This window comes from Lytechinus variegatus, chromosome 1 (assembly GCF_018143015.1).
Source record: "Lytechinus variegatus isolate NC3 chromosome 1, Lvar_3.0, whole genome shotgun sequence".
In the NCBI taxonomy this organism is placed as follows: Eukaryota; Metazoa; Echinodermata; class Echinoidea; order Temnopleuroida; family Toxopneustidae; genus Lytechinus; species Lytechinus variegatus.
In genome coordinates this window covers 78,759,660-78,772,804 of record NC_054740.1, presented here as the reverse complement: position 1 = coordinate 78,772,804, position 13,145 = coordinate 78,759,660, and the positions used below count along the sequence as shown (strand labels likewise).

Genomic DNA, 13,145 nt, shown 5'->3' with positions numbered 1-13,145 from the left:
TAAATTAAGATGGTGTTTCTAGTCACTTTATATTTCAATTTTTGAAGCACTCAATAATTATTTTTGAACGCAATTTTTTCTGGGCTTCATTTTTGTAACATATCACAGACACAGGTGACATGTGTGACCTTCTCGCTCAGATTTTTTTAAAGTCAAACCAATGTTAACCAATCACTTTAATCTATAAATCATATTTAAGCTTTACTTAAATGAATAAGCTTATCCTATTAGGAAATGGTACCATTCTTCCAAATGAATAAAATTAATGATATTTCAATATAGTTTCAATTCCTTATAAAACCTATTTACTATGAAGTCGAATCTGTGTGAGATTATATCCTTGATGATCACTTTGACCTCCTGCAGACTCCATCCCAGTGCCTGGATCAATGTCATCGATTTCACAGTAGCTCCTGTATGCAGATCCAGCACGGTCACTACTGCTTCTGCTCTGATCATCTGTAGGTGCATTTACCCTTACCTCGATCGAGTTTGTCAGACGGGGAAGCAAAAGGTTGGATTTGGTAGGCGCCCTTTGGGTGTTTGAAAGAATTGGACTGCCCATAGTTTGAGTTTTCGAAGCATCTATTACAAAAAAATTCAAATGAAACGTACAGATTAATCAACAGAACCAGGCACCAATCCCATTGAATGGGAAAACCGAATTTTGTTCCAATCTCAAGTAAGGAATAAAGGTATTCCAATATGTAATATATTGTTATAAGAATCGCCAATTTCGGTCCTGGATGAAATGACACCTTTAGATACAAGTAAACATTGTAACCTTTTCTTGGTGGTGGTGGGGGATGGGGATCGATAGCTCCAAAAGTCATAAGAACGTCAGCGCTTATAACATAAAATGAAATAAACTTTAATCACCAATTCAAATTTAAAAAAAATATTGCATAGCTGCATTTACAAAACGTCCCGATGATGATTGACTATTCTGAGATTTTTATTGCTTCATTCTATTGTGTACTTCATACATTTTTTTTTATTTCTGGATTTGTCTTTCATCCGCTCTTATGATCTTCAATAAACAATAATATGAAGCACGTTTCAAGGACTGAATCGAATAGATGAATTACCCACTCACCAATTACGTCAGTAGAACTGGATGAAACTGCAAGGTCGTAAGCGGAAGTAGAGAGAGCTCGAACAACCTCCGAAGGTTTCAAGTACCCTAAGCTCGATATTACAGGCCTCTTAGTGGCAGCATAGCACTTCCGGTTCGTGGGTGGGAGATTGACATATTCGACCACATTTGGGCTTTGTCGATTTGCCTTTGTTTCGAAACTGTTGCACAAGACATCAAACTTGGCCAACGCTGTAGAATAGCGATCCTCCTTACGAACAAGGAAGTAAAAAGCGAGTAAATCGTTTACATTGATATGAAGCACAGAACTTACATCATTGACGCCCTATAAATAAATGTTGTTGTTTTTTTCGTTCATAAATGTGATAGTATTTCTTGTTTAAGGAAATGGTAAGATTGCTGGTGTTGCTCAAGGTCATCTCATAACCAGTACCAATGGGTTTATGTAGTTTTACCTTTCTTTGGCACTCAACACATATTTTAATCGAAAATATTGGCTCATTTCATCACACATTCATGTAAACGTAATGTCACCAATGATATACTTTATTACTTTAAATGGGACATGAGACACGTTATACCTTGTGATGCCCTTACATCCATACATCAATCGGTCAACGACATAACATCCATTGGTGTGTCTAAGAAGTAGGGGTTTATCACGTCTAAACGTGCTTAAAAATCAAGCCCTGGTTAACACCTTTATCACTGCATGGTCATAACCCTGAGGTCATGACACTTGAATAAAATATTTCTAGTGGTTTAATTCATAGTGGTATTATCATAATAATTAAGCTAAGCGTTTTGGAAAAACCGAACTGTTATTAGAATGGCACGCAACACCTACCCTGACTCCCCCTTATATTGCAGTCACAGTCACAACCAATCAATGCCACTATCATGACAACGATCGAATATCATACCATCGATTGATTCTGAGTTCGTTGTTTTGTGGTCACAGATATTGCGTGTGAATATATTTACCTGTTCAATTGGTGAGTAACACCGACCTCTGTCATTGCAATCTAATGGCAATGAGTCGGTGGATGAACTTCTGGAGTGTTCCCTGCGCTTCACGGGTGGAGGATCCCTTCTTGGACTGTAGCTCTCTCGCTCCACTACTTGTTGAAACTCAGGAGGCATCTGTGGATGGAAGCCATCGTCGAAGCCTAGGTCATTATCGGTGAGGTTAAACATGGAAACACTTGCTCTTCTGTTGAATGAAGCCTTCCGGTTGACGGGCTTGTCCCTTAGTTTAACCTGTGAAGCTGATGGATGCTGGAAAACAATCGGAGTAGGATCTTCATAAGATCCTGGACTGCCAGGATCAAAGGATTGCCCCACGATGTAAGTATCACCATCCAAGAGAGAGCGCTGTGATTTCCTAACCTGTGAAGGGTTATACTTCTTGTATACTCGTGGAGGGATGAAATGCTGGGAGTGTTGATGAGCGCCATCAGAGGGACTGGCAACATCAGGGCCATCCTTCAACCTCACCAATCCTCTGTCTACTCCATGTCTGCTTGATCCGGGTATGGTCCACCCCTTTGATTGATTGATGTCGGACTGTGGATTCCTTTGAGGAGGGACCCTTGATATAGTATTCACTTTCTATTAAAGAGATAGAATAAAGTCCCGTTCTAGTTACAACACTACAAGAAAGTGTTTCATCAACATTACTGTCGGTCAAGATTTGACAGCTAATATCGATTTGATTGGCGGAGAAGCAACGTTACTATGTTAACTGTCGGTTAAACTGGATAATACGTCAGATAAGTCATTTCATGTAACGCTCTCCAGAAAGCTCTAAAGACTATAGAAACCATAAAAGATTTTTGTCAAACTTTTCCTTGATTCTAAGGCACTATATGTAGCAAGAAATATAACAATTTACCCATTCCTTTGACAAAAAGAATCACAGGACTTACCCTCATCGTAATGTAGTCTGCGTCATCGTCCGTACGTCCAAAACCGCTATCACTTTTTCCAGATCCGTCCAACTTGTCTTTGCTGCCGCTTCCCACCTGGTTCACAACGTACTTCGAACTGCGACTCGTTAATGTTGGACGCCATCCTGACTTTGTTCTGGTGGGACTCTTTTCTTGAATCGATGCGTCTGGCATGGTAGAGATCTGCGTCTTACAGCATTGATCCATAGTACGCCTCAAGAGATGATTGAGGAATACAGCGATGATCGCAACTGCAAGGAGGACACCACCTAGTTGCAAGATGGAATATTGATACCATGGCGGTGTCGTGGTTTGGGTAGTTCTGTTTTCATTTCTAGCATTTAGGGAAAGGGAGAAATGGAGAACAGAAACACACGGGTAATGATACGTACAAGAATTTCAGCTCTATCAATCAAAACAGCCATGGATTTTTACAAAGAACGAAAGAACTAATTGAAACACCAGGACGTATCGAGGATTCTATAATCATGCCCTTATTATAATACAAAAAAATCATACACACATGAATAACATTGAATTCAAAATATTGTTTGAGTTGCTCAAATCGTTTCCTATTTACCGAGGTGTGGTTTCGTAGATGGCTGCTCGTCTTTCCCTGGTTTGTTTGCTAGCTGTATTTGATCCTTTGTTAGGTGGTGCTGGTGAAAGACTCTGGCCATGCTTGATACAGGGTGTGTCATCTGAAAAAGTCATAAGCAAGCAAGGGAAAAGAGAAGCCTTTTTATCTTCCTGTTAATTGCAACAATTATCTCTAGCTAACTCTATCTTTTGCCTCTCTGTACTTCTTGCAGCTTTCGTCCACAAAACAATATCTATCTCATCATTTCCTTTTAATCCACATTTTTAAAGACGCATTATTCACCTTCCTCTCTGAGAAAGTCTTTACTGCTAGAAGCGTATTTTGAACTATTGTTTTTCTGTCTGCCTTATACCCATGTTACCTTTGGACCTATTTATGTTGGCTAATTATTGACCTGCTAAATGATATGTCCTAATTTCAAGCAGGTTTTGGTCTCATTTTCTGTTTTACTTAAGTTAATCGGCTTACTTTATTAATACATCGACCACTTTCCTCACCTTCTTATAACACATGATATTCTTGCATCGATACACTAATCGGAGAGTGTTTAAAGAACAAGTCCACTCCAACAAAAAAGTTGATTTGAATAAAAAGAGAAAAATTCAACAAGAATAACAATCTCGGTTGTTATGTAAATGAGGAAACTGATGACATCACTCACTATTTCTTTTGTATTTTAGTATATGAAATGTGAAATAATTTGATTTTCTCATCATTGTCATGTGAAATGAAGTTTCATTTCTCCCTGAACACTTGAAATTCCATTATTTTAACATTTTGTGCTTCACTCAGGCAAGGGGTCCTAATCATCAAATTCGTAAAAATTGAAATATTGTATAATTCAAACAATAAAAAACAAAAGAAATAATGCGTGAGTGACATCACAGACTCTCTCACATTTGGATGTAACTGGCTCGTTCATATAACTATTTTGTTAAAAATAAGCGAAATTTTGAAATGTCATAACTTTCTTATTTTGATGAAATTTTCAGCATTGTGTTTGTCTGAATTTTCTCTATTGATTCAAATCAACATTTTTTTCTGAGGTGGACTTGACTTTTAAGACATCGGATGTGCCTAATTTCCTTGATTGTAAATATATTGCGGCAATTCCAGTATAGTGTTCCCAGAACATTGTGATCTACATTCATGTTTATACTTCAATTTAAGTTTTAAATGTAATGAATAATCGAAACCTGCATAAAAAAAATATGGAAAGTTTAAGTAGAGCTATGCGTAACTGCTCTTGTATGAATACCTAAAATAGCAAGTTGATAAATATTCCATATCTTATTTTTTAACATGAACATATACTCAGAAACCAAGATGAGTGTATGACTTAAAGAGAACTAATTAGTCATTATTCACCAACCTGTCTCTCCCACAGAAGTGAACGAAACAAAAAAGCCCTTCTTCCGTGTCTGATGTGAATCAGAGCTGAACCAGATAGATGCCAAGTTTCCTGACATCGTTCTTTCTGCCCCACGACTTACGACGTCGCAACCTTCGGTATTCAAAGCTATCTGCTTCTCGCTGAGGCACATCGTGTCCTTTGGTGCGACGACATAGTCTAATACTCTGTATTTCAACCTACATCCGATTGGCGCATATATGGTTTGGAAGGAGAAGGCAAGACGGGGGTAGTTGTTCGGGTAGTATGGTGATGTCAGGTTGTAAGTCTCTTCAGGGCCGAGCTGTGTAACAATAGCTGTTGGTTCCAGGTTACGAAAATGAAAGGTGTAAACAGACAAGAAGTACATCTACTATTAGGCGATCTTGCATTTTGTCATGCGATAATTGTTTTCTCGGGAAAAAATCCAGTGGATGACGGTTAGGATTGTGATGAGCATTTGGGCTCAGTATCATGTAAGGAACAAGTGGGTTTAGATTTAACATATATTTAAGTTTGGCTAAATGTCTAACTTTTCCATCGAACAAATTGTTGCCGAGGCAAATACCGCTACCCTTCATTGTGCTCATTGTGTATTTGTTGAGGTTTTTCTCAATTTTGATATTTTTCATTTTGAAGAAATTTTTTTTGATTAGGTTTCGATTGTTTGTGCGATGTTTACCATGTTTTATGTTCTATTTATTGTTGCTACGATCACCTCGGAATAAATGTTTTACACGTACGATCAACGAACTTGAAGCTAATAAGAGGGGTACGAAAAAAAAGGTGGTGATGACACGTCCAATCCATAAAATATGGGAAATATGGAATAATTTGATTTTTTATTAGGACTAATCTTCAGCAGAAGCTAATATTCAACGATGGAAAAACGACACTACTGCAATTGAAATAATTTAAGAATACAATAGTCACCGATTTCCACCACATGGGCCAACATATAATGCGTCACAAGCATCGAATTTTAGTTATATTTACAACCACATTAATCCTACCTTTCTTGTCCACCAAAGTCGCATTCAGAATAAACGAGCCATTATCGACCCGAAGGGATTCGCGGGAGAATGTGATGAGAAGTTTTTCTCCAGGTGATATTAGGTTAGGAGGTGGAGGGCTGATCCTCCTAGATAGAGTGAGGAGGCGCTTGGAGATGATCCTGTCTTCGATCAGATTACAAAAGGTAACTTTTTCTCCTTTTTGCAGACGGACCAGAAGAAACTTCAAAAGAACTGTGGAATTAAACAGAAAATTTTGAGGAACCATTAGCATTTAAGGATCGTTACGTTGGAAGTACTAAATCGGTAAATGTTTGTTGACAACGCAGACATGAAATAGCACTTAAAGGGATGATCCAGGCCGGATATACTTTTATTTCAAGAAATAGAGTAAAATTCACAAAGCAAAATGCTGAAAATTTGATCAAAATCGGATAACAAATAACGAAGTTATTGAATTTTAAAGATTTGCATTATTCCAGTGAAACAGTTCTAGGCATGTCTTTATGAATATTAATTATATTGGCTGATGTTGTCATATCCCCACTTGTTCTGATGTATTTTATTATATGAAATTAGGTTTATTCAAATTTGTTCTATTTAGAACTAAAACAATTGGATTGATAACTGATTAAAAGCATTATTTATTTATTGCCGCAACTTATTTCATCATAATGAAGACACATCATCTATACAGGAATGAAAAATGAAACATTTGTGATTTCATGTTAAAATATAAGATGAGGAAAAGTGGGGATGTGACACCATCAGCCTACCTAATGGATATTCATGACGATGCGCAAATAACTGTATTCACAAAATATTTAAAATTCAATAACTTCATTATTTGTTATCCGATTTCAATGAAATTTCAGCACTTTGCTTTGTGAATTTTGCTCTTTTTATTCAGATAATAACATTTTCAGCCCGTACCATACCTTTAATATTCCACTATGGTCGGGCTCCAATCGCTACGGATAACCCCTCCCTCCCTCAATGGACGAAAGTGCCCCGTCTATCACGTTTATGGCCAATGCGAGCAATTTCGTACGTCGAGCGCCAAGTAAACATTGGTCGGACTCCTTGGTGTCTGATCACATGTCCATTTTCTGTACCCTTAATGTTTGTAGAACTCCTCTGCCAGTGAATAAGGTGTCATATAGGAAGCTATCCAATGTTAGATTAGATGCACTTAATAATGACCTTGCCTCATCTAAACTTTGTTTAAATCCACCTGATTCTCTTGATGACCTAGCCTCATCATATGATTCCACTTTACGGTCTATCCTAGATAAACATGCCCCTATGTGCTTAAAGAGTGTTAATAGTCGTCCTAGAGCTCCATGGTTTACCGATGATATAAGGATGGAAAAGAAGAAGAGAAGAAAGGCTGAAAGGAAATGGAGAAAATCCAAATCTGTCTCTGACCTTAATGCTTTTAAGACAGCTAGAAATAGGACATTATACGTAATGAATAAGGCCCGTTCTAAGTATTACACTGATTGTATCACTGATAATAGCTCGAACCAAAAGAAACTCTTTGGCATAACAAAGTCCTTACTGAACATGACAAAGAGTGATCTTGTCATACCTCCTAGTGTTGACAACTATGATTTTGTTAATGGACTAGGAGACTTTTTTGAACAAAAAGTAGTAAAATTCACTGTGATATTGAATCATTGTTACATGAAGAGCAGATTGGTGTTGATGGTTTGCAGAGATGCTTTTTTCTGCTTCTAACCAGCACGTACTCTCGAGCTTCAAGTTACTATCACTAAGTGATGTTAGGAAAATTGTTATGAACCTCAGAAAACAAATCATGTTCCCTCGATTCAATGCCAACAAGATTGGTTGTTGAGTGTCTAGATACCTTACTACCTGTGCTTACGAAAATCATAAATCTCTCATTACATGATGCCAAGTGTTATTCGGGTTGGAAGCTAGCGTTAGTTAGGCCTGTGCCAAAGAAACCTAATTCAGAAGTAAACTTCAATAACTTCAGGCCAATAAGTAACCTTCAATATGTGTCAAAATTGGTTGAAGGGGCAGTCACTGCTCAAATTCAGGAACATCTCGATCGTAACAACCTCTTCCCCTTAACACAGTCAGCTTACAGGAAGTTTCACAGTACAGAAACAGCCCTACTAAAAGTCAAGAATGATTTACTAATGGCTATGAACCAACAGAAAGTTACCTTTTTAGTACTCTTAGACCTTAGTGCTGCGTTCGACACTATTGACCATAGTATACTTGCTGAAATATTGGAAACTGATTTTGGGATAACAGACTCTGCTTTGTCTTGGTTGCAGTCTTACCTTTCCGATAGGCAGCAACAAATATCAATTGGTGACATTACCTCAAAGAAATTTGACGTTAGATGGGGCATTCCCCAAGGGTCCAGGCTCGGACCTCTCCTTTTTTCCCTCTATTCTAGTAGGCTTTTTTCGGTTATCAAAGCATACTCTGAAAAAATATCTTGTCACTGTTATGCAGATGACACTCAATTATACATTTCCTTCAGCCCAGTCAGGGAACAAGAACAGTCCTGTGTTTTGGCCCTTGAACACTGTCTACAGGAACTTCGTAGATGGATGTTGAGCAGTAAGTTGAAACTCAATGATAGCAAAACTGCTCCATACGATCTACATTGGCTTCCAGTACGTCAGCGAATCAAATTCAAAATAATGCTCCTAACATATAAGATACTACATGACATGGCCCCCACCTATCTCAGTGAACTCCTTAAATTAAAATCACCCACCCAGTCTTACAGGCTTCGTGGTTCCCATGACACAATGCTCCTCAGTCTCCCACCATGTAAAACAAAGATCACACTGGGTGACCGTGCCTTTATCAGTGCTGCACCCAAACTCTGGAATAGTCTCCCTTCCTCAATAAGAAATGCTTCCTCTGTCAACTTATTTAAAATTAAACTGAAATCCCACCTCTTTCAAGATAGTTTTTAAAAAAGAAGTAACTTTTTCATGTTTTTGGTTATGTATTTTGTAGAAATAATTAATCTTTACTTATTTTTCTTAGCGATCTTGATTTTACTTTTTAAAATTTTTGCGTATCCTGTTAATAATTGTTTTTCTGCTTATCTGTTATGTATTGTAATGCGCAGTTGAGTATATCCAAATAAAAATTGCGCAATATAAATGTACAATTATTATTATTATTATTAAACTGAGAAGTTCACCTTAGAAGTTTCAAGTTTTAAAATGGAGTTGTGGCAATACCGATTTGGTAGCAAATCGATTTTGCTTTGCTGGTGATGAGACGCTGTACCTAGGCCTACCTTTTGTATAAAAATATCACATATGAGTCTTATAATCATTCAATTCTTAGCAAAGCTGCAAAGCCATTTGAATTATGGATTTGTTTGTATTGATTGTCATCATTCTTATTGTTTAATATTTGTATTCTTGTTAATGACAAGTATCGAATTTCATTTATTGGACAATTAATCGAATTAAAATAGAAAAAATCGAAAGAATGTCAAATAAGGGCTGAACCTAACATTTTTTGCATTTTTTTGTCAATGTTCCAACAATCTTATCATGCAACGCATATTGACATGGAACGTAGAAGTGAAAGTGATGCGTAGAAAATGAATTGTATAGATTACGGATATTCTTTCCAATATGATTTCTCAGTAATTCTTCCTTTTGACTTTTCTGACCTTATTCTTTATTACAAATACTAAGAAATCTCGTCTACCGAAACACGTCACAACCAAATTTCCAACTTATCCTGATTGATTTTTGACTTATTCTTATTCTTATTTAAATTATAATCCGAAGGAATTTCAGTCACGTTTTCAAATAGGAAATTAATATTATTGGACTCAATAAACTAATGCATTTTTTATCAAAGGAGACATTCATGCTCATGCGCTTTATTCTGTTTGAACGATTATATGAAATGACAAAGACCATGTACATGTATACTGAACTATCAAATTTTCCTTATATCCTATGAATGAATATGTCATTAGCTTCACTTCTCGTCCAATTTCGTAATTATCTTACATGCGTTTGGGTCACTTGTGAATTTATGTTGATGCAGGCGTGTGTGGGGTTGTGCGTGTGTTCCTGTCCGTGATACTGTGTCTAACCTGCTATGGAATTTCGAGATTCATAGGAATTCCATTCTGACAATGCTGACCTCTGATGACATCATTTGTATTAATTCATTTCAAACATAAAAAAGGGCATTGTGTCATTCAGTCATTGCATGGATTATCCTCACCATACTTAGTGTAGTATAATCATTACCTTGATTATATTATTTGTCATTGTCTTTGTGCGCATACATTCGTAATTCCGAAGCTTCGTTATTCCGAAGGTTCAGATATTCCGAAGGTTCGTATCTCCGAAGGTTCGTAATTCCGAAGGTTCGTTAGTCCGAAAACGAAGTGAGGTTCGTAATTCCGAAGGTTCGTTAGTCCGAAAACGAAGTGAGGTTCGCAATTCCGAAGGTTCGATAATTCGAGAACAAAATGAGGTTCGTAACTCCAATGGTTCGATAGTCCGAAAACTAAATGATTAACGAACCTTATTTCGTTTTCGGATTAATGAATCTTCGGAACAACGAACCTTATTTCGTTTTCGGATTAACGAACCTTCGGAACATCGAACCTTATTTCGTTTTCGGATTATCGAACCTTCAGAATAACGAACCTTCGGAATAACGCCACAAATGTCCGGATTAACGAACCCTTTTACGTTTTCGGATTAATGAACAACGAGGTATAGGCAATTTACGTATTTCGGAATTACGAAGTGTAACCGTCTTTGTGCGTGTGTGTTTTGACAACAAGTGGACACATAGTAAGAAATTATGCAGCACTTCCATTTGTTTGAATGTTTATATTGTACCAACGATTGTGCGTGTGTTATGTGCATGCTTTGGTGGATGCATAGAAAATTAAAATTCATATTTATTCATTTTAAAAAGAAAACATAAGGCGTCATTTTTTTGAGGGGGATGTTGTTATTATCATTAATATTATAATATAATATAATAATTATCATCATCATTAAGATTGTTAGTAACATTGGCATCCATTACCAGCATTGTCCTTGAGTATCAAAAACGTAAAGAAAACTTTAAATGGCAGATCACAATTATAAATACTGCACTCAAGCAATACCAACCAAATTTTAATATAATATTTAAACCATAACCAAATGACAAATAAAGTTAAAAATACATACTAAATCAAATGAAATTGCATATATTCAGTCATTTATTCATTTCCATTCAATCTTATAATTTCAATGTATAAAGCATACAAAGTATGCGAATGCCTATTCGGTATCTTATTCCTATGAAAAACATATCTGCATGAATATGATCAAGATCGCAAAGCGAACAACATAAGGGGGGAGGGTGAAGTAATAAGGTTGGTGATTACCTCGGTAGTTCGATGGTGCCTTAACAGTGATTGCTGATGGAGCTGTGTCGTTTGGGAAGTTGACAGGCGTTATTGTTACATCATCAGTAGATTCCTGGAGAACTATTTCATTCCCTGTGGATGAATAAACGTGATTATTTTTGCATGAATTTCTAGAAGCATCTAAAAAGTTCGTTCAGACATAATGAGCTTTGACGAGATATGCCTAGATGTGAGGGAAATGTTTCAACATACTTAATGATAACACATTTTTTATTATGATTTCATGGAAGTGGGGTGTTTGAAATGTGGGCATAAGTTCAACAATAAAAATCTTCAAAACAGCACAAGATTAGAAGTCACTATTTTCCTCACTATTAGTCATTATGTGTGAGTGTTCAACGTGCTATCTTCACTTATAGGAGATGATATCACTATATGTTTAAATGTGTCCTTGAATTATCAAAAATATTGAAATGTCAACGAAGCGGCTTACAAACATTTTACTTGTTATATTCTTCTAGTATAATATTTGCCAGCCTTAGCATTTTTAGAAATAGCAAACTTTGCCAAAAATATGTTACCAAAATGCAATTTGCTGTGACACCAAAAGTTAGTCAAATACAATCGTAACGATAGTAAGGTAAATGAAACAGTAGATACGTATGATAGAATAGTCAAGCAGCAATGTATTCATAAATCACCTGGATATAGTTTGAATAATTGTAAATGTCACATTGTCGCCACCCCTACCTCTACATGGACAAGATAGGATATAAGTCTTAACTTGCATAAAGAACAGCGCTATCGATCGTTAACATGAGTCCAACAATCAATTGCTTCGAGTTGTGCCTCGGGCCAACTTCTCCTTACATTACCATCCATTTCATTTATATTCATTAATTTAGTCATATCGGTCTACTTCAAGTTTATCAGACTCAGTGAGAAATTAATTCAATTGTCTCGATAAAACCCATGCATTTTTATGTGCGGTGAGGGTGTGGGCCGACAGAGGGTTCTCAATCAGAAGAACGTATGTCTCTGCATTTTTAAAATTCAGTATATCCTGCTTAAAACATAATACCGTAAAAATGATTCGACTTTACCTGACGATGTGTACAGTAGACAGCATCCGATCAAAAAGATGACACCTTGTACAGCAAGTAGGTTCTTGTTAATCATCCTGACTAACGTTTTGTCAAAACATTCATATTATAGCACTATTTTTTTAATGAAATCTCTGAAAGAGCCGTTTGTTGCATTAATCCTCCCTATCATGTTAACAAATTTCCAATGACTAACCTTCCAGAAGGCCTATCTACGTGCTAACTAATTTCTTTGTTACTCATTAGCTTCCTTCTTATATTCAATTTGTTTCGGTTTTCATTGCTGATCGAAAGTTTCTAAACATGTGAAAGGGAAGAGTGCGGAGATTGATTCGTGACAATGCATTGTGCGTAATCTCTTCCCTGATTTAATGGATCCCTGGATATTTTCAACAAAGTGAAATTAATCTCCAAGCTGTAAATGAAAAAAATCAAGTTTATGTTTAGGATCATTATCATTGACACTTTACTATAATGATAGTTAACTATCGATTGTTCTTCATGCACTGTAAAAACTGTGGTGTTAAAACTGACACCGATTGGTGTTAATAGAGGACCACACCCTGAGGTGTTAAAATAACACCAAAGAGTG

The 13,145-nt window shown here is 36.5% G+C and overlaps 1 protein-coding gene across 1 annotated transcript; it reads right to left on the bottom strand.

The window, feature by feature from the left end:
* Positions 1-107: 107 nt before the first annotated feature.
* Positions 108-12,772, bottom strand: LOC121424219. The gene is made up of 9 exons (XM_041619829.1): positions 12,554-12,772; positions 11,469-11,582; positions 6,050-6,283; positions 5,019-5,354; positions 3,626-3,746; positions 3,025-3,379; positions 2,081-2,707; positions 1,097-1,346; positions 108-585 (listed from the first exon to the last, which is right to left on the bottom strand). The coding sequence occupies exons 1-9, from the start codon at positions 12,627-12,629 to the stop codon at positions 302-304; spliced, it is 2,397 nt and encodes a 798-aa protein (XP_041475763.1). The 5' UTR covers positions 12,630-12,772; the 3' UTR covers positions 108-301.
* Positions 12,773-13,145: the final 373 nt, after the last annotated feature.